This window comes from Ailuropoda melanoleuca, chromosome 1 (genome assembly GCF_002007445.2).
Source record: "Ailuropoda melanoleuca isolate Jingjing chromosome 1, ASM200744v2, whole genome shotgun sequence".
Classification (NCBI taxonomy): domain Eukaryota; kingdom Metazoa; phylum Chordata; class Mammalia; order Carnivora; family Ursidae; genus Ailuropoda; species Ailuropoda melanoleuca.
Window position 1 is genome coordinate 79,949,126 of NC_048218.1, and position 21,644 is coordinate 79,970,769.

At 44.7% G+C, this 21,644-nt stretch overlaps 1 protein-coding gene across 8 annotated transcripts in view; it reads left to right on the forward strand.

Annotated features, from left to right (window-relative positions):
* ABCC5 (ATP binding cassette subfamily C member 5) overlaps window positions 1–21,644 on the forward strand; it is a 176,078-nt gene that overhangs the window by 115,379 nt on the left and 39,055 nt on the right. For 2 of the 8 annotated variants that reach the window (XM_034661871.1, XM_002915698.4), the window contains 12 exons: window positions 628–785; window positions 968–1,123; window positions 1,798–1,945; window positions 6,837–7,070; window positions 7,223–7,396; window positions 8,019–8,166; window positions 10,263–10,411; window positions 11,068–11,175; window positions 14,503–14,859; window positions 17,777–17,848; window positions 20,020–20,144; window positions 20,269–20,341. In XM_034661871.1, the coding sequence (XP_034517762.1) occupies window positions 628–785; window positions 968–1,123; window positions 1,798–1,945; window positions 6,837–7,070; window positions 7,223–7,396; window positions 8,019–8,166; window positions 10,263–10,411; window positions 11,068–11,175; window positions 14,503–14,859; window positions 17,777–17,848; window positions 20,020–20,144; window positions 20,269–20,341 (1,902 nt within the window). Of the gene's footprint in view, window positions 1–627; window positions 786–967; window positions 1,124–1,797; window positions 1,946–1,966; window positions 6,401–6,471; window positions 6,677–6,836; window positions 7,071–7,222; window positions 7,397–8,018; window positions 8,167–10,262; window positions 10,412–11,067; window positions 11,176–14,502; window positions 14,860–17,776; window positions 17,849–20,019; window positions 20,145–20,268; window positions 20,342–21,644 lie in introns of those variants that run through there. The other 6 variants (XM_034661882.1, XM_034661878.1, XM_034661885.1 and 3 more) reach the window with 6 other exon arrangements.

The following is a 21,644-nucleotide window of genomic DNA, read 5'->3' on the forward strand; positions in this document are numbered from 1 at the left end:
TTGCTGATAAGGGAGAGAGCGGGGAGATATGTGTACATACTGGCTTTTCTGCATGACAGAGCTGTTTAATTGGGGGGTGATTGTGAAGTTTTTGTCATAGAGAATGGTCAATAGAATTTGCAATTAGTAGTGAAATGATTGACTCTGAGTCCACATTGAGAAATGAAAGATAAAACCTTTTGGTGATAGAAACGTAAGTTTTAGAATGTACAACACAAAGAGTGAACTATGTATTTTATATAATGTAAACTGTGGATTTTAATCAATTGTAACATATCAATATTGGTTCATCAACTGTAACAAATGTCCCACCCTAATGCAAGATGTCACTAATAGGGGAAACAGATGGGGAAGAGATGGGAGATGAGGAGGTATATGGGAGCTCTCTACTTTTTGTCCAATTTTTCTGAACCTGAAAGTGCTCAAGAGTTTAGAAGTTTCAAGTAACTGGTTGAATGTTCCTTAAGCAAGTTCATATCATACAAGTTCGTATTTAACCCTGACCCTTGGGATTTCTCAGGATGAATCTGGTTTGCAGTTCGAGCTGTTCCGTCAGGTAGATTGCTCCTCTGTTTTTCTGATGTTCATTAACTGTGTTTTGCCTCCCCTCTCTCTCTGTTGAAACAGTTGGAATGCCAAGATGCCTTGGAAACAGCAGCCCGAGCTGAAGGCCTTTCCCTGGATGCCTCCATGCATTCTCAGCTCAGAATCCTGGATGAGGAACATCCCAAGGGAAAGTACCATCATAGCTTAAGTGCTCTGAAACCCATCCGGACCACTTCCAAGTAAGAGGCTCTGCCGGCTAATGACTTGTCTGTGAAGCACCAAAAGCATTTTTGAAAATTCGGGCTAAGATTAGATGATTTGGGAAGACCTGTTTTTAGTCAGGAGCTCTGGTTACAAAACAGTGCTGGCTAGCCTCTCTGTGTACATTTACAATTTTGTGCTTTGGGTTTTCTCTCCTTAGACACCAGCACCCAGTGGACAATGCTGGGCTCTTCTCCTGCATGACTTTTTCTTGGCTTTCTCCTCTGGCCCGCATGGCCCACAGAAAGGGGGAGCTCTCAATGGAGGACGTGTGGTCTTTGTCCAAGTACGAGTCTTCCGATGTGAACTGCAGAAGGTAGGCTTCTCTGGTCCACCCTTGTCTCCCATATACTGGGTGCATAGGGCCTGAGCTAGGAGGGGGGGATCCAGCAGTGTGATGCCCTCAGCTCTGTGTTCTTTGAGGATCTGTGCTGTCCTGTGGAGGGAGGGTAGCCTGGGGATGACTTTCTCTTTGCTCTTCTGCTTTATCTCCTATTTCACCTTTAATCCTGTTTTAACCACGGGCTTTCTCTCTCTCTCTCAGCCCCGCTTCTCTTCCTGAGTCTACAGGGAAATTATGTTGCTGCCTTGTGACAGAATACATTTTTGTGGTAGCTGATTATCATGATTAAAATCTAGTTCGCACCTTTACATATGACCACAGGATCCTTCAGAAAGGGTTGGGCGCCCTTGAGAAAGGAAGTTCTTAGCCAGAAACGAATTCTATTCAGGGATAATTTTTCTGGGTGGAAGGAAGGACTTTGGTTCTCATCATTTTCCGTATCCTGAGAGGCTCCCTATACAGGGTAGATATGAAGTTGCCCAGAAAGGGTATTTTTTCCCAGAAGGTGAAGTCCATGTACGTAGCTTAACGAAGAGGCTCGTGGGAGTGGTGTCAAAGCCTGGAGACAGAAAGCAATGGCAGGAGGGAATGTAGGGTGTCTGTTCACCTGGGCAGACGTGTAACGGAGGACATGTGCCCTTGTTAAGACTAGAGAGACTGTGGCAAGAAGAGCTGAATGAAGTTGGGCCAGACGCTGCTTCCCTCCGAAGGGTTGTGTGGATCTTCTGCCGCACCAGGCTCATCCTCTCCATCGTGTGCCTGATGATCACGCAGCTGGCTGGCTTCAGTGGACCAGTAAGTTCTAACCATCCTTTCTGACAGTCTCCAGGGGCCCGGCCACGGCCAGCTCTAACACTCTTGTTCTGTTGCAGGGGTTGTGCTCACCGTTGGGCTAGTTAGCAGCCTTAGAGATGCCTCTAGGTTGGTTGAAAGGGAGCAATTGATTTTGGAGTGAATGGTGGCTTGTCGGCCGCTGGAAGGATGAGGGGCCGTGTTGCCAGAGAAGAGCCGGAACCGGCTCTCTTTCCTGGGGCGGGTGAAGATGAGTGATTCTGGCTCTGCACAGGACGGTGCTTCTTTGTTTGCTGTGTGTTGACATGAAACGACAGTCTTGGTTTGGGGAGAGGTGTCTCGCGGTGCTGTGAGTGGGCGAGAGCAGTGTGGTGTGGCGTAGGCAGCTGAGCCAGTGCTGGTGACGCACCGCACGCCTGGAGGCAGAGTTGTCACGTGTTCGGCGGTTCTGTGGCAAATGAGCCCGAAGAAACCCGAGGAGCGTTGAGGGGTTTTTTTTTAGAGTCCAACCTGGAGTCTATTTTAAGTTTTTGGTTTATAGTGTAAATGGTGTGGCAGGTGTCGGGGTGGCAGCCGTGGTCTTTTCCTAGTGTGTACTGAAGGAGAGTAGGTAAGAGAGTGATGTTCACACTGTTTTCTGGACACCTGCTGTTTCTTACACCTGCTGTGCTGCCTGACACTTGAGACTTTGATTAAATCTATTCTCTGCATATTTGCCTTGAGGCATCGGAGCAGTAGTACTACTTATACTGTGCATTTTCCGTGTGTGGGTAAGCTGGAGGTTCATGGTTTTGGTAAGTATATGCCTAAGATGCATGGTGATTAGGTAAAACTAATTTGCAGTTTTTCTGTTTTATTGTTGTTGTTGTTGTTTGTTTGTTTGTTTGTTGTTTTTTTAAATGTTTGATGCCTTTTTAAAAGTTCTGATCTCTTTTCTGAAGCAGAGAACACTACTTTTCTGGTATTAGGTTTCTATATTAATTGACCAACTAACACACTTTTGTATAAGTTTTAAGTAAGAGAGACCATGTAAGTGAATATTATGTTACTGACCAAAATGGCAAACATTTTCATAGGACCAGCTTCCCCCAAGAAGAGCTTCTGTCATTGTTTCACTACAGGGCTGGTGGCAGCTCTGGATCTTCCGTAGAATTCGTTGAGCTGGGTAGTACAGTATATAGGCTTTCTTGATTCCATTTGGCCAGCATAAGAAGTTCATTGGCTCCCCCCATGAAAAAAAAAGAAAAAAGAAAGGAAAAACCAACAAAAAATGAAATAAAAACCAAAAGTAAAAAAAAGGGAAGAAATACCATAGATTGTTGAGATTTTAATTTTTTATGTGGGAGAAAAAAGCTACCTGTGCATGTTAGTTTGGTCACTCCCCTGAGCATCTGCATATTCCTTTCTCTCTCTCTTAAGGTACAGCATACTGGAGTGCTAACTCTAGTATACTCTTCTAGATGCCAGGGAACGCCAAGAGCCTTCCTTTCACAGGAAAACAGCGGCACGCTTTTCCTTCTCTCTACCCTCTTGGGGAAGAGCAACTTAAGGCCTGTGTTATTTCATAAGATTCCATCCTAGAACAATTGAGAAAGCAATGGTCCCATCCATAGTCTCTCTAAATTAAAAAAAAGATTTAAAACTATAAGCAAAGCAAACTTATTTTTTTGGAGTACCAATTCTAATAAATTCCTTTTTAATTGGACATTGAAGAATCAGCCTGGTTTTGAGATTCGTGCTAGCAATGAGCATACCTTCTGTTCTGTGGATTTAAATCCTTTCAAGGAACATTCATTTTAGATTTTTGCACATTTTCTAATACGACACAATTTCCAAACTGGCTTAGTCTGTTCTTACAGAAATGTGTGTAAGAACGGACTCCCCAAATATGGGGATATTTCTTTTCTCCCCTCAGGCATCGCTGAACCTTGGTAGCCATATGCAGAATATACAACCTAGTTCGTGTGTATGTATGTTTTTTTAACTGGCCAGACACCTATACATCAGGACGATCCAAGGTTTCAGTGATGCCAGTGGACCAGAGCTCTGTGCAGAGTGTCCAGAGGTCACAATAGTGTTAACGGAGTACCAGAAAGGATAAGGGTATGGTCCTGACCTAAGATGAATGGCCAGACTTGCTAAAGTTACAGAGATGATATGTGGCCTTCTTGGATTTGAACAGTTTAAAAAGACCAGGCCTGACCTATGATTTTTGTGTAAAGAATTAGCATCCACCCTGTAGATCTGCAAGAGAAGGCTACCTCCTGCAGTGCTGTATCTTGGTGAATGCTAACTCTGCTCAAGGGCCTTTGGGGGAAAGGGCAGTGAATAGCCTCTAGAGAGGTAAGTTTCCCACCCTCCCAACCTCTCCCCAGCTGCAGCTTGCTTGATGCTGTCAGGATCTGGTTTTGGGGGGAGTCTCTCTGTAGTAGAACCAGTGACAGAAGCTGTTCTTTAGAATTTTCAGGATGGCTGTATTCTGCGGTCAGAATGAGAGAGTCAAGCTGGGCAGAATCTCTCGCCAAGAGTTCAGGTAAGGTAATGTTTATTCACTGGGAATGCTTCCACAGCCAGACAGCTATGCTGACAACCTCTCGAGTTTTCTCCCAGTTTGTTTACGTTTAAATGATAAGTTTGTAACTTTTTAAAACTAAATTTTGGTTGGATTTTTTCATGAAAACCTTTTTTTCTTTATCCCATACATACAAAATGGTTTGAAATGTAATTGTTTTTTTAAGAACCCTGTGTGTTGGAAATTCTTTAACCTGCTGTTTCCTCTCCCCCCCCCCCCGAAAGTTTTACATAATGTAAGCTTCATTATGTCTTTTACCTTCCCCTGGCTCCCCACCTCCGGGAGGTACTAATGCTATTACCCAGTGCTGAAAAATGGCACTGTAAAGTTATGGGAAGGAAGGAACCCCAAACTACAACCTGCTGTCCTTTCACGCCTTCCTCTGGAGACTGTTCCATCGGTGCCGAGGTGTGTGAGAAAATGCTTTACGGCACCGCCATCTTACTGAGTTGCTTCACGTGAGGAAAAAAGGGGTTTTGACCCTGCCACTCAGTGACTCAGTTCCACATTTTGGATTGCATACTGGAAAAGAAGCCAATCTTCTTGCTAGTAAACCAACAACCCAGCTGTATGCAGTGGTGACCCAAACAATGGATATAAACCTAAAAATCTGAGGGAGGGGAGAGGTGGAATACAATAGTTCTCGGGATCTGAAATCACCTATTTATTTGATCAGGTTACTTACTGACGCTTGACAGAAATCTGATTGGTGGGGATCTCTTAGGATCTAGTGGACATCTGGTATTAATTTCCTTTCAGGAAAAATGAGCAATGCTAGTTAACCCAGAGAGCGTCTGGGTTCTGGAATTCAACCTTAGCCGCCTCAGGACAATTGTGTCTGGCCTCCATTTTTGTCTGTCGTTCAGAGCTGGCTTCCATCTACAAGTACCCTGTGCTATAAGGATCCAGGGTAGATGGGTGGATGGGTTTCTCGTTCTTTTTTTTTTTTTTTCCCTTCCTTCAGGGTGGGGGATCGGTTTGACTTTCTTGCGGTTTTTTATCTCATTTTCGGCAAGATCAATTTTAGCTGCAAGGACTTGAAAAAAAGACTCTGAAGGATGCCGCCCTGTTTTTCCTTGAGGCCTAGATTTTTGTATTCTGTCCTGAACAGAAGTCATCCGTCACAGCCTGCTGAACCAGTAGCACCCAGGGATTTTTAAGCAGAGTTCCCTCTTTGGGGGAGTTTTTAGTTTTGTTTCGTTTTGTTTTTTTTTAATTCTCTTTCCTTAGCAGCAAGGTCTTATTCCTGGAGAATCCACTCCATTGCAGACTCACTGCAGCTTCGAGAGCCTTAATCGATTAAGCGCTGTCAGCTTGATGTACTGCTCCGGACTCTGGAAACAGCTGTGGGTTCTATTCTGTATTTCCACTGTGTGTAGCTAAAACAACAGTCGGAGGCCAGATGACCTGTTAGATGGCTAGCCTTGTAAAAACTCAACTCTGTATGTTCCCATGTATGTTACCGCAATGCTCCTTCTGTTGTACAGTGTCTGTGAGATGCTCTTTGAAGATGGTACTTTTATTTTTTTTTTCATTTTCAATAAAAGTACATTACCTCCCACTTCCTGGTATTTAATCCTGTTGCTGAATGTGCCTTGTGTGAGTGTGTGCTCCGGCGTTGCAGGACCTCAGAGCTGGAGGTGGCACTCGGTGGTTCTTGGGGGCTGGCTGCCTTCCTCACTGCAGGTGGTGTTAGACATATGCTACCTGAGGTAACATGTTTTTGTTTTTGGGAGGGAGTGGGGAGTGGGGAGGGCCTACGGGAGGGTTTCTGGATTTTGGATAGTCTGCTTTGTTTGCTCTCTTCTGTACTATTAAACTGCCGATGTTTATTTTCAGGAATGTTTTGCAAATGCACTTCTCACTCTTCCCCAGTCCAACTGTAGGTACACTGTTCCTTTTTATCAAATAAGCACGTTTGAAACGATCCAAAAAAAAAAAAAAGGTCTTAATTTCATTTAAAGACATGTATCAATGTGTGGAGATACTGGAATAATGTCAAATATATACTTTTTAATGACCATGTGTTTAGAATTAATTTCAGCTCATGGACAGGTTTATGTTACATTAGAAAGAGTAACGGTTTTGGTGGTGTCCTTAAGGAAGGAAAAAATTCAGATGAGGCCTGCCGCCTGCGAAACGCCTTGAGTCAATATCCGCAGGCAAGTGGTCAGCCATATTTGGTCCTTCGAGGTCTTCCTCTGCTTATGTATGTAGCACTGTGCAGTGAAGCTGCCTCCTCTTTCTAACTTAACATAAAACTGTGGCGTGGTGTGTGGGTGCCGTGGAGATGTTGACAGAGCTGTGTGTTTCTCCCTGTAGGCCTTCGTGGTGAAACACCTCTTGGAATACACCCAGGTCACAGATTCTAACCTCAAGTACAGCTTGCTGTTAGTCCTGGGCCTCTTTCTGACGGAAGTCGTGCGCTCGTGGTCACTCGCGCTGACTTGGGCATTGAATTACCGAACTGGCATCCGCTTGCGGGGGGCCATCCTAACCATGGCATTTAAGAAAATCCTTAAGCTAAAGAACATTAAAGAGAAGTCTGTGGGTGAGGTGAGTGAGGGGTGTTTGCTTCAGGGAAGAGAGAAAGCTCCCAGCCTGAGCTCTTCCTTTCCGTTGGATCTCTGCTTTGTCCTTCATCTTCCTCCTGAGGCAAGCGGCCAGCGTCCTTGGAGGGTCCGCTCACTGCTCTTTGTGTCTCGTAGCTCATCAACCTGTGTTCCAACGACGGGCAGAGGATGTTCGAAGCAGCCGCCGTTGGCAGCTTGTTGGCTGGAGGACCCATTATTGCCATCTTAGGCATGATTTATAATGTAATTATTCTAGGACCAACAGGCTTCCTAGGATCAGCCGTTTTTATCCTCTTTTATCCAGCAATGGTGAGTAAGCCTCTTTGCTGTATCATAGCAGCTTCTCCTTAAATGAGCTTCTCCTTAAACCTCTCCACTAGGTTTTATATAGTAGGCACTGCTGAGGTATCACTTCTCTGATTGGAAATTTCCTCAGAGCCCGTACCTGGTTTGGAAAAGTCTGGAAAGAGCTAGACAGTGTTCAGTCCCTTCAGGCAGAATTTTGTCTGGAGTGGAAGTAAGGTATCCCGTGAATAAAGGCCATGACTCTTAATGAGATTTTAAAAGAGAGTCTGAGTGAAGGAGGAGGCTGGCAAGTGAACTCTGCCCTTAAGAACACGGGAATGTCTGAGTTTCTTCATCTCAATTTGATGCTAACGATATGGCTCCTCTGCTTCCCTTTGGTAGCAATCAATAACCGTAATTACCATGAGAACAAATACTTTACGTGTCTTAACTTCCTTACAAAAAGATAAGGATTAAATAATATTTTATTATAATTTAATAGGCTACTTTTATTAAAAGGCATTGCAACTTACATGATACTCATTTTATTTATAATAATCTTAAGCAGATTTGCTTCCCAGAAAGACTAGACAGTTTTTAAGTTTGAATAAGCCCTGACTTGGCATGACATCACTTTTCCTTTCAGATGTTTGTATCACGGATCACTGCATATTTCAGGAGAAAATGTGTGACCACCACAGATGAACGTGTCCAGAAGATGAATGAAGTCCTCACTTACATTAAATTTATTAAAATGTATGCCTGGGTCAAAGCATTTTCTCAGATTGTTCAAAGTGAGTTTACAGATTTCATATGTGCATGTGGTAGAAGGTCAGCTTCCTGAGCACATTAGCTGCTAGGAATACTAATGTCATAGGATCATAATATCTTTTATAATTATCTTATGATCTTTGTATTGAAAGGCATCTTAGGGACTCGAACTCATAATCTCATCTCACATAGGAAGAAATTAAGACCAGAAAATTGTGATTTTTCCCCCCAAGATAACTAAGCTAGTTATAAGCAATTCATTCAGTTTCAAACCCCCCTATCTACACTGTCATCCTGCCCATAATTTTGTGGCCTGGCTATGAAGACATCACAGAAAACAATATCAAGTGGCTTCTGAGAGCTCCCCCCTTCCCTGCCTGCCACAGGTACATGTGTATCACAGGTGTGAGATGTATGAGGTGTGAGATCCTGGGGGAGCGGGAGAAGGGCCAAGCTGAGGGTCAGGACAGCTGGACTCCGGGCCTACGTCATCGTCATCTGCTCAGTCATTGGGTTTTTTGGTTTGTTGTTTTATTTTTATCATTTCAAACAATTATGTTGACAAACAAGGCCCCATCCTGGCCCTACCCTGCTTATCCTGATGAGCAAATTCATTGCAGACATTAACATGTCTAATATGTAAATGCCACAACACTTGGAGGAATCATTAGCATAGACTGGACATTCTAAAAGGTCTCAACAAAAGTTGGAATGGTGGGCCTTAAAAAAGGTGACGTTTAAGAGGGATAGATTTAAAGGCGCTTTAGAGTTGAAAAAAAGAAGACATGTTTCCATTTAAACTTACTTGAAGTATAAAAGATGTGGGCTGTTCATTGACCATCACCTCATAGTGAGCTAACCTGAGTACGTTGCAGTTACAAAAGTTAATGCAGTTTTAAGTTGAATAGAAATCCAGCGTTCAAATCAAGGAAGCAGTTTTAACTCCTAGATTTGTCTGTCGGTTAAACCTTCAGGAACATTGTGTCCAGTTCATAAACTTTATTTACCAGTGGTTGTCAGGAGGAGGTGGCCACTCAGAGGTGTCCGGCAGTGAGTTAGGCAACTTTGTTAAGTAGTGAATTCATTGCAAGTGGAATGGAACCAATGGATGGTAATTGAATATCTGCCAAGCATGTTGCCGGTGGGGTGACTGCTGATGGTCCTTTCTGCCTCTCTCATTCTATGGTTTTATAATTTTTTTTCTGAGAGCCCACTCATCCTTCAGCCTCTGATTTTGGTATCTTTACCTGTGTATATTGGTTTGAAAAGAGTGTTCTTTCTCATTATGGACGTAGGTAAGGTATATAGTAAATGTGAAAGCAATAAGTTAGATTTTTAAAAATATGACTTATGAGCTAGCTCTGAAGATAGTTCCCAATGTCTTGGGCAAGGTAATACCTGTAAGGTCAGTACAAAGCTTCTCAGAAGAATTGCTTTTATGTTTAAAACTTTAAAAAAAACACATACACAAAGCTTGCCACTTTATTGGCATTCTTTCTACTCCATGGTCTTTAGTACTCTAGGATTGCTCTGTTAATAAAGGTCTCCATTTTGCAAATATTTAAGAAAAATCATTCTGCCTACAAAAATTGTATTTCACTCACCTTCTGTCAATCATCCTCACTGCTTTTTGTGTGAAAGCCTCTACCCAGCACTGACATACAGTGGGCACTGTAGTAAATCTGAGTTCTTTTTAAATTCTCCATTACTGTGGTGTAGTCTTCTCTGTTGTTTACCGGAAATAAACAACCACCAGGTAAGCAAACAAAACTGCCATTTGCAGATACAATTACTGTGTTCATTCCTTCTACATGTAAGACGTTTGCAAGAAAAATCAGATGAAGGCAGAAGATGCTCATTGAACTGATACGTAGGGATTCATCCTGTGACTTGGTTTCAGTTCAAACCTCAGCCTTATGTACCAGCATTAATAGTAATAGCTGATAGTCATGTCGACCTAGGTTTTGCATCGTAGGTATTAAAGATTTGTTTGGAAAACTGTGTGCCTGAAAACCTACCAAGTCTTCTTTGGTGACAGAGGACCAATATCTCACGGTTTCTTTCAACTTGCTTTAAAATTGGCTTGCTTTTCAGCAGTTGGCTTGCTTTTTATTCTTAGAAATCCGAGAGGAGGAACGTCGGATGTTGGAAAAAGCTGGGTACTTTCAGAGTATTACGGTTGGTGTGGCTCCCATTGTGATGGTGATTGCCAGTGTGGTGACCTTCTCTGTTCACATGACCCTTGGCTTTGATCTCACAGCAGCACAGGTCAGTGAGCCCTCAAGGCTTGGGAAGATTTTAGAAATACCACAAATAAAGATGCTCTGGGCCCCTTGTTTCTGGATTTGGAGGTGCCCCCAGTGATCAGAAGGTATTTTTTCTTTCGTGTGGTTAAGCCGAGAAGTAGAAGAGTGGAGATTCAGCCCTGAGCACACATAATGTATGGATTATTTTAAGTCAACCCACTTTTAGATTTAATTCTAAAAATACAGATCATCCTTTGGTTCAGATTTACTGCGAATTTTAATTGAAGGTCTCGAAAAAACACTACCTTTAATAAAAAAATTAAAAAAAAAAAAAAGCATATGGGGGGCACCCGGCTGGCTCAGTCAGTTAAGCATCCAATTCTTGATTTTGGCTCAGTTAATGATCTTAGGGTCATGGGATCAAGTCCTGCATTGGGCTCCGCACCCAGAGGGGAGTCTACTTGGGATTCTTTCTTTCCCTCCTTTTTGCCCCCCCCCCACGTTCTCTCTCTCTCTCTCTGCAATAAATAAATGAATCTTAAAAAAAAAGCATATGTGACTCATACTGAGTTGACAGTCAAGTTGCTGCCTTCCTTACATCTGAAAGGAAATCGATGTCTTATTATTTTTATAGCAGACTCTAATCAAGCTCAGTTTCTTTTCTTTTCCTGTTTTCAGGCTTTCACAGTGGTGACTGTCTTCAATTCCATGACTTTTGCTTTGAAAGTAACACCATTTTCTGTAAAATCCCTCTCGGAAGCATCAGTTGCTGTTGACAGATTTAAGGTAAGTGGCTCCCTTCCCCTCCTCCACGTCAGGAGCCATCCCTGGCAAACCCAACAGCTGCCTTTATCCCAATGGGCCACACGAGGCTGGCCATACTTGGTTTTTGTTCACCTTTAGCCTTTTGTCAAGTTGGCAAGAAAGGGAGCAGTAGAGGAGAGTGAGTTAAGGGATGGGACTAGTTACCTTTTCAAGTGAATGTGAAATTTTACCTTTTGTTGACAGCCCATCTAGTTCTGGGCTCCGAGGATTTCGTTCCCCTTCAGAGCAAGGCCCTTCTTCCCTGGCCTGCCTTGGGTATATGTCCTAACTTCCTGGGCCTTGACTGTCAGCTTTTCTTCACCTCAGTCTACCATCGACCTCTACCAAAATGCTGTCGTCATTTTGGTTGGTCAATATGCTACTACGCCCTTTTTGATACTTTCTTTTTCCTACCCTGTAGTCGCCACTCATGATGCAGGGAATGCAGTGACATGAGAATAGTCAGACAATGAGATCATGCTGCAAAGTGCAGCTAAGGAAATATCAGGTTTTTTCTGGAGGTGGTTATTTGGTCATGCTTCGACTGTTCTTTATGCCTTGAGAATAATACAAATAGATGATACAAGAGGTCGATAGATTCAGCGGGGTTGTGGGGGGATATTTGAAAGTGGTTAATACTTTTTAAAAAGGAGCAGCACCTGTGTGGGTTGGAATTCCTTGACAACGCCCCTGCAGGGAGTAGCTCCTTCACTCCTGCCAAGCCTTGTTGGCTTGTGAGAACAAGGCAAAGGCAATGCTAGTTGCTCGAAGGCTTGCGGCTCAGGTGTTTGAGGCATTCATATCATCACCTTAGATGTTCGGGAGAAAACGAAGTGAGGCTCATGGAGAATATGAAGACTGGAGAAGAGCTTTCCAAGATGTATTTATATTCTACTTGTTTACAGTTAACAAGGTGAATTCTGTTTGGGCAAGAAAGCCAGTCCTCAAGAATGCATCCCCAGCTCTGTGCCCTCCTTCCCTCCAGCTGGCTGCTAGAAGGCTAAGAGCCAGAGCCATATCAAAGAAATGGTCTAATTGTAATCAGAGCTTTATTTTGTGGACTCTACGATACTTAGTCATGGAAGAAAGCATATGTTTTGACCATAAATTTGTCCCCCTGTCCTTGTTAGTGAATGGATTTGGTAGCATTTTGGATGAAAGAATAAGAGTTGATAGTATAGGTTTGTTCGCCCTATGTTTCTCAAGGGCTTTCTTCTCTTCCATTTACTGGTGAGGACCTGCATTAGCAGGTGGTTTTTTTGTACCACAGCTCCTTCCTCTATCCAGGGAACTTCAGAGTTAATACTAGAAGCAAAATCACCCACAGCTGTATTATATGTCCCTTGAGACTTCAGTTCCATTCTCTTATTCTTCTTGGCAGGCTCTTCCTGCCCCTCCTCTCCCTCCTCCTTCTCTTCACCTTCCCCTTCCTCCTCTTTCTCCACCTTTCAGGAGGATGATAACAGGTAGAAAGGCAATAAGAAGCCACCTTGTGACTTTTCTAAGATTGTTGTCAGTATAGGGTTGCCAATTTTAGCAAATAAATAGACAGGACCCCCAGTTAGTTGATAACCACATGAGATATACTCATACTACCAAATTATTCATTGTTTACCTAGAATCAAAATCTAACTAGATGTCCTGTATTTTATCTGGCAACCTTCTGTCCCCTCTTCTGCTCAACAGACGCATTCTGAGTGAATGAGAGTTCTGTTTTGATAGTTGGTGTGCTATGGTAAAGTTGAGGTTTATGGTTTATGTACCTCTGTTTTCTGTTTTTCTGGCAGGTGCCAGTCCAAGTAGATATAAATTCAAGTGTTGTGGGTCCCTTGTGTGCCTCTGCATGTCTCAAGAGGAGGACAGGCTGCAGGGAGCCCATGGGAAGGAAATGTGGGGAAGGAGCTGGGCAAACTGGAGCATGGGCTTATTTTTTTAATAGTCCATGAGGCCTGAAAGATCCCTTTAATAATTCCTTAGAGGAGAGAAATGATGGGAATTCAGTTAGCGTATGGTTTTACTCTGTGAAGGTGGTCAAAATATTTGGCATGTTATTCTTAGCTCAGTCTCTCCAGAAGGCTCTGAACAAAGGAAACCAACAGCTGTTTTTGGAAAATTAAACCTAAGATTGGTGAAGAGTAAAGGTTATCGAGGGTATTTAGAACCATGACACTTCTGGAAAGATTGGAGAGTAGGAACAGATAGGAGATGTGGCAATCAAAGCTTGGAGTTTACGATCTAGGAGAAAGGGCTTGCTCTAGGGGAGGGAGATTATATATTACATTTAATAACACCTGCAACTTTAAAATAGTTGGGGGTTCTCAGTAAATAAGCAGAGTCCTGACCCTGAAAGTCACCATTTATCTAAAGTCTTTCTAATGTTTAAATTTTTTTTATTAAAAATTTTTTTTCTTACCATATTGGGAATCCAACTGGGATAGCATTCTATGGAGATCTGCAGTTTAAGAGAGCTGTCAGAAGGGGGTTCAAGATAACGGGCACCTATAATAAGGTTTATTATGGTCAGTGTTTCAAATCTCATTTCAGAAATACTTAGCTTTTCATTCATTCCACTTTTCTTCCCTAACATAGCTCAGGGGGACTCTGGGAATGACTGGGAGGAAAGTCCTATTGTATTCCCAAGGGATATTTCTGAGAGAGATACCCTTCACTTCCTCCCAAGTCCATTCCTTTGGTTGTTGGACTCCTCACAACCTTCAAGGCAGAACTTCGAAGACATGAGGGCTTGGCAAGAAGAGGCACTCTGCCAGCGATAAACCCAAGCAAGCTAGGTGTGGTCACCATCTCAGCTCGCCTCTCCCCACACACATGTGCCATGTGGTTGGTGAGGGATGCGCACAGGCTTTGAGGTTCCGCAGGAGTGTTCTGGAAGGGAAACGGAGTGATGAGGGTCCGTCTAGGAGAGCAGCATGCCCTTTGGTTTTTTTGCTTGCATTTTACTACCTGCTCTTCACCAAGTCATGGGTGAGAACGAGGGGCTGCAAATGGGTTAGTTCAACGCACTTTGGCCACACTAGATCGGTAGAAAGGTAAAGGTAGGTTAGGATGTGATTGGCAGGGTAGAGCGTTGGACCATTGAGAAGGCCCCTGTCCCTCCTGAGGGTGTCCCACACCCCCGTGACCTCTTTCTGGGCCTGAGGCTGGGCTACACTAATGAGCTACCTTTTGCCCTTCAGCTTCCTTCCACTGTATAGCCTGATGTGTTTTGCCACGTGAGTGTGCGCCCTAGGCTTGTCCCCCTGGTCTTGATCCAGTGTCTCATCTTTGCACCTCTCTCACAACTCCTATCAGAGTTTGTTTCTGATGGAAGAGGTTCACATGATAAAGAAAAAACCCGCAAGCCCTCACATCAAGATAGAGGTGAAAAATGCCACCTTGGCATGGGACTCCTCCCACTCCAGTATCCAGAACTCACCCAAGCTGACCCCCAAAACGAAAAAAGACAAGAGGGCTGCCAGGGGCAAGAGAGAGAAAGTGAGACAGCTGCAGCGCGCTGAGCAGCAGGCCGTGCTGGCAGAGCAGAAAGGCCACCTCCTCCTGGACAGTGACGAGCGCCCCAGTCCTGAGGAGGACGAGGGCAAGCACATCCAGCTGGGGAGCCTGCGTCTGCAGAGGACACTGTACAGCATCGACTTGGAAGTCGAGGAGGTAAGCCCGCCCCGCCCACTGCCCACCTGCACCCCACTGTCTGCAGGGATCTGGGGCGTCTCTTCCGGCAAGAGCGGGCGGCTGCCTTCGTTACACTGGAGTACCTTATGGCTGGGACTGGTCTGGAGCTAAAAAGCAAATCTAGCCGGCTCCAACTCCATGAAGGAATATTAGGCATCTAACAGTAGAACTTAATACCAACTTATCTCATGAGATGCTCATTTTACAAGCAAGGAAATGAAGCATTCAAGTGGAGTTTCCAAGACTTGGCCCTGAATAGATTCTGATTGTTACAGTTGTATGTGAGCTGTAATAATTATTTCTGGTTATTATAACTCTGGGTGAGCTTTTCGTTACCAGTAGGCTGTGCGGAGCCCAGACCCTGGTCCCTGTAAGAACTCTCAGGTCTGCTGTTATTGACAAATCTCTTATAATTATCTATCTATCTATCTAAATTTTGAAGCATAATTAACAGCCAATGTTATATTAGTTCCAGGTGTACAACATATTGATTCTATATTGCTGATTTTTCATATAAATGAAGGACATACTTTATGCCCTGGGTATGTCCACAGCCTGGGTAGAGACTAGAGTCTCTCTGAGGAGCTCCTGTGCAGAGTGGCTCGAGCAGACTCCAGCTCGGGGCTTTGCAGATACAGTCTGTGACTGGAAACCAGCTGCACCAATCAGAGGGGCCGAGATGTATATGTTTATCTGTTCGTTCATCGGCTGTTTTCTGAGTGTCAGCTTTATGCCAGGCACCATTGTGGGCCTGGGGCTATAGCTGCAGGAAACGAAACGGACAAAAACCTCTGTGCTCCTGTAGCATCTGTTTTAGTGGGCAAAGACAGATAGTAAAAAAGTACAGTATGTGGTATGTCAGATGGTGATAAGGGCCCTGAGGACGAGAGTGCTGGGGCCCCGAGCAGGTGTGGTTGAAATTTAAATAGTCTGCCTGAGGCAAGGCCTCCGTTTAAAAAGTGATATTTGAGCAAAGGCCAGACAGAGGTGAGGGGTGAGCCGTATGGGTATCTGGAGAAAGGAGAGCATTCCAGGCAGAAGGAACAGAAGCACAGAGGCCCTGAGTCTGCAGTGTGCCTATTCCCAAGCAGAGTGAGCATGAAAGAGAAGAGCAGAGAGGCAGTTGGGGTGCCAGAGTCTCCTAGGGGTGGCATTGCCTTTACTCTGAGTGGGAAGAGAACAAGGGAGGGTTTGGAGAAGAATGACATGATCTGACTTATGTATGAAGAGAAACATTCTAGCTTCTGGATTCAGAAAAGTATGGAGGGGAACAAGGAAGGAGAGCAGTGAAACCCAGGAGAAGCATGTCTTGGACCAAGGTGGGTGGTGAGCCATGTTTATCTGCACAACTGGAGCTAGGGAGTGGTGGGTTTTAATGCAGTGTACATCAGTACCGCAGCTGACCCAGGCGTGTTACATGGATCCAGAGCCAAGCTGAAGAGAGAGCATGCAGCTCCCAGCTCTTGAAAGCTGTCCACAAGAGCAGGAGGTGTTCCTTCGTGACAACACCTGCAACCACGAGTGTAGCTCATCACTGGCCACCACGCACACCAGTTTTTGACTTCAGTGAGCTCTTAACCACAGGCTTCTTATTTAATAATGATTTTCTTGATTATTGAGGCAGCTCTATTACATTTCTCGTCAGCCCTGTTAGAGGCTAAATCCTCATATTCCGCTGAAATGTACTCTTCTGCTTTCTGTCACTTGATCCTCATCCTACCCTTTAGAGCCCACATTCACACGACAGACCTTTAGCTACTTGGAGATGGGTACCTTAATTCTTCCAGCCCCCCTCTTCAGGGCGGGGAAGGGAAGTTAATGTTTGCCTGAGGTCCTCTGTGCCTGGGGCACTTCATTGTTGGTATCTCTGTTAGTCACCATGGAGTCACGAGAACAGAACTTTCTCTGTGCAAACCTAACTGACTTGAGCAAAGATTGAACCTTTGACTTGGTCTCCTCATTACCACCAGGCTGTAATCTTTCAAACTCTGGGACCATGTCAGAAACTTTGTCCAACATACTTTGTCCAAGACTCTGTACTTTGTTCTACAAAGATCACTACTTCCCTCAAGTTTCTCAAAGCCCGGTAAGAGACAGACAGTGTAAGTAACCAGACCACGAGCACACAGTTGGCAGGGGCTAGTGGTGCTGGGGTTCAAATCAAGACCTGGCTGCCTCCACAGTCCACGCTCTTCTGCACACCACTCTCCCTTCCTTTGCTGTGAGACTTGAGCCAATTCAGGGTTGCTAAACAATTGGCCCTTTTGGAATCACCAGCCCATCCTTGGAAACTTTGAACACCACCTGTTGAGAACTCATTATTTTGCCTGGAGATATTCAGTTAATCACAGGCTTCCCCCCAACCCTGGCTTTTAAGTGGGATTGATGATATCAATAGTCTTCAGATTCTTGGAAATGTTTTGTAGAAAAATGGAAACAACAGTGCACATAGTTTTTATTGAAAATAATTTATAGACTGTAGAGGAAAACATCATATAAAACGAAACAAAAATCAACAAAATAATTTTCAAGAGTCCCGCCCTCATTTCCAAAAACAACAAAAATAAACAAATAATCACAAAACATGGTTTGCCAAAAAAGTAAGAAAGAGGCTGGGACTTTCTAAAAAGTGATGTGGGATACTGTCATGCATGTGGCTTAAGTTTTCTAAGAGGCTAACACATCCGTTACCTCCCACGTACCCCCGCAGAAGCCCTCTGAAGTAGGTGGTCGACAGGGAGGAAACAGGTAAGTGACTTGCAGGGTCATCAGGTTGGTCATTCCCCTATTGATGGACTGTCATTGGTGTGCTTTTACTCAAAGCCGTCCACAGTCCCCAGAGATGAGTGGTCAGTGGCCCTTTAATGCCCTTCCTTTCTCTGTGTGCTTTGTGCAGGGCAAACTGGTTGGAATCTGTGGCAGTGTGGGAAGTGGAAAAACGTCACTCATTTCAGCCATTTTAGGCCAGGTAATAATTTTGCTTTGTGCTTAGCCTTTTCTGCTTCTTTCTCTGGAATCTGTCTCACAAGAGTCTTGGGAAGAATGAACTTACTTCCCGAAGAGAGTAAGGAAGGGCAGAAGCAAAATGAACCCTTGGTCTGTGCTGTGCCCCTGCCCCCACCCCCACGTCCCCACCCCTTATCAGCATTGTGTCTGCGAGTGAGCTTAGTGGATGCCTGAGGAGTGACTGATTGATACCTAGCTGGAGCCATCCATTTCTCCTGCCTTCTTTTATTCAGCATGTATTTATTGAGTGCCATATGTATGCCAGACAGTGTGTTGGGAAATGTCAGAGATAAGACGTGAACAGACTGTAGACTGACAGCAAAGGGCAGTAGCCGGGGCGGCCAGCATTACCAGCCTCCCTGTCCGAGAGATTGCTGTTGGGATGTGATCTGGAAGCAAAGCCCCACTCCGTTTACAACCTAACCATTGAAAGAATTATGCCCTTGGGAGCTGATGGTCTAGCTGGGGAGCTGTGCCTTCTAGACACACAAGCAATAGCACAAGGCAGAGAGTGAAAGTTCACAGAGGGCCCAGCAGAGGGCTGTCAGCATTTAGAGTGGGGGCGGGGGCAAGGGTCGTCCTGCTAAGACAAATCGCCCTTTCCTATGTTTTAAAACCAAATAATAGGGGAAATGAACAAGGTACTTCCACCTGATTTTAATCTTGAATCAAACCAGCTTGACTTCGATGGCCGAGATGAGGATAAACTTAAGCTTATTCTTACCTGCCTATGGATAAGGTCCAATAGTCATTTCTCCATATGGAGGAAGTTAAACCCATGCAAGATGGAGCTGGGGAAGGGTGTTTTGTAGTATCCCGGTTATGGAATATTTTGTCTTGTTCAGTGTCACTGTTACAGTTGGTAGACTGTGGCTTTCCTCGAGAGCAGTGATCCCCAGTGTGGTCTGAGGAAGGCTGCAGCCAAATCACCTAGAGGGACAGCACCCCCCGCTCCCCCACTGCTTGTGAGACTCTTCATTGGTTGGGCTCAGCCCTTGATTTTTGTAAACTGCCAAAACCTCCTAGGTGTTCAGATCATTTCAGGGTCAGATTTAAGGGTCAGTGATGAGAGACACAAGGGAAATGAAAGGGGAGGTGGTATTGAGTGGGTGATGGTTAGGGTGAAAACGAGTGGGGCTTTGCTTCTAGGACATATCCTGACAGTGATCTCTTGAACCGGGAGGTGGGAAATGCTGGTCGGCCCGGCTACTCGGGAGTTTCACTCTGCGTTGGCAGTCTGCAGTGTGGGTGTTCGTGCCGTGGCAGCCAGAAGAGTTGAGTTTCTGCAGTAGACCCTCTGTGGGTTTCTGAACACTTTGGGCGCAGAGCAGGGGGCCTACCAGTTTGTGAGCCGTTGGTACCGCTGTAATGGTGTGTGGTGGGTGCACCTGTGTACGTATACTGTGCGTTACCAGTGTTTGAGAGGAGAAGCTTGGATGTGCAGGATGGGTAACAAAATTTTGTTTCAAGCTATAACATCCCTAACCCAAGACAGATGTCTACTGTCAGTCCTAAAAGGAACCCTGAAAGAGGACAAAATGGATAAATCATATCAATCACTGTGGCTGAAAATTCGAACCGCATGGCTCATCACACAGTGTCTTCATGTTGAATGAGAGGTCCATCCTCATTAAATGGATACTTTGTAATACTAGTCGATGTCTAATGATTTTTTTTCCCTTTGGTCCTCATTTTACAGAAGCAGCTGCTTTAGCCAACGGCCTGGATTAATTAATTCTATAAATGAATTGAGGCAGGAACTAGCTCTAAATCCTTGCAGCATCCTCCCCAGGGAACTTCTGAAAGAGCCTTCCGCTCTAGCCCTTCCCTTGGTTAAAAGAGTTTACAATTAGGAAGAAAAAATACAGAGTAGCTTATGGGTTGCTGAATGAAGTGTTTGTTCACCCAAGTCATAGATTATATGGGGTTCCCATCACATGTAAGCAAGGCGAACTTTTATTTTCTTTGCTCCTATAGCTCTCTGTGGAACAAAGGCGAGGTCTGGATTCAGGTCCAAAAAGCATCCAAGGAAATTGCCCAAACTGAACTCCATTGCGGAATTGTGGGGGGCTCTGTTGGCTTAGGGTGGTGATTTTGCATCATGATGCCATTGGATGGTGTCTGTCTCCCTAGATGACACTTCTAGAGGGCAGCATTGCAGTCAGTGGAACCTTCGCTTATGTGGCCCAGCAGGCCTGGATCCTCAATGCCACTCTGAGAGACAACATCCTCTTTGGGAAGGAATTTGATGAAGAAAGGCAAGGAATGTTTGGTTTCTGTCATGCTTTCCGTCTTGGCCGTGTGAGACGCAAGGCAGCCCACGTCAGCAGGCCCTACTCCAGCCACGTCCCTGCTGATGCTAAGTATCTTTGTGTCCTTCAGATACAACTCTGTGCTGAACAGCTGCTGTCTGAGGCCTGACCTGGCCATTCTTCCCAACAGCGACCTGACTGAGGTACAGACCTTCTGCCCCTGATGGGACAGTGTGTTGAGCAGAGAGGATTCTGGAAATGGGTGGCAGGGCGGTGCCAGAGCCACTTCCTAGTAATGTATCTTAAATGTGGGAGCGCCTATACAGGGAGTTTGGCTTTCATTGGGACTTCATGTTTGGAAAGCACTTGTTCCTTAGGGCAGGGTTATCAACACTACTTGTTTTGAGCATATAAGTATTTCATATGTCATGTGGTTTTTTTTTTTTTTTTTTGAGAGAGAGAATGCACGAGCGTATGCATGCACGGCAGTGGGGGAGAGGGATGGAGGGAGAGGGAGAGAGAATCTTAAGAAGGCTCCATGCTCAGCGCAAAGCCCGATGCGGGGCTCGACCTCACGACCATGACTTGAGCTGAAATCAAGAGTCAGACACTTAAGTGTCTGAGCCACCCAGGTGCCACATATGTCATGTGGATTTTAAACAAAATCCCATTGTTGGTTCAGAGTTAATGTTTCCTGCACTATTCATTTTAAAAACCGTAAGTCGGGGCGCCTGGGTGGCACAGCAGTTAAGCGTCTGCCTTCTGCTCAGGGCGTGATCCCGGCGTTATGGGATCAAGCCCCACATCAGGCTCCTCTGCTATGAGCCTGCTTCTTCCTCTCCCACTCCCCCTGCTTGTGTTCCCTCTCTCGCTGGCTGTCTCTATCTCTGTCGAATAAATAAATAAAATCTTTAAAAAAAAAAATTAAAAAAAATAAAAACCGTAAGTCAAGCATGTGCTTGTTGAGGTTCTTCTCTGACCTTCATTCTGCCAGCCAACCTCCTTATTCATATACAGTCTGTAGAGAGGCCCCTTCAATTAGAAAGAGAGAGGCCTTCGCACAGACCGTCTTTCTTTGGCTCTCCGCCCTGGAGCAGTTTGCAGAGGTGTGTCTTTGGAACTGGCCTGTGATCTTTGGTGTTGATACTTGTTTCCCATGACCTGCCCTGAAGGTCTCTGGAGCCGGCACTTGTATTCAGCTGACTTCAGTTAAATCCTTCAAAACCAGATTTGGTGAATGGTTTCACTAGTTCACTGGTTCTCAGATCTTAGTCCCTGGACCCATAGTGAATCAGGAGCAACAGTATTATTGGGAACTGGTTAGCAATGCAGAATCTTGGGCCTCACCCCACACCTACTGAATCAGAAACTCTAGGGGCAGGGCCCACCATCTGTTTCAACAAGCCCTGCAGGTAATTCTGATGCGTGCTCAAATTTGAAATCTCTGAATTCAATGCATTTTTTTTAAAAGACAATTTGTTTGTTTTTGAATTACAGAGCCAGTTA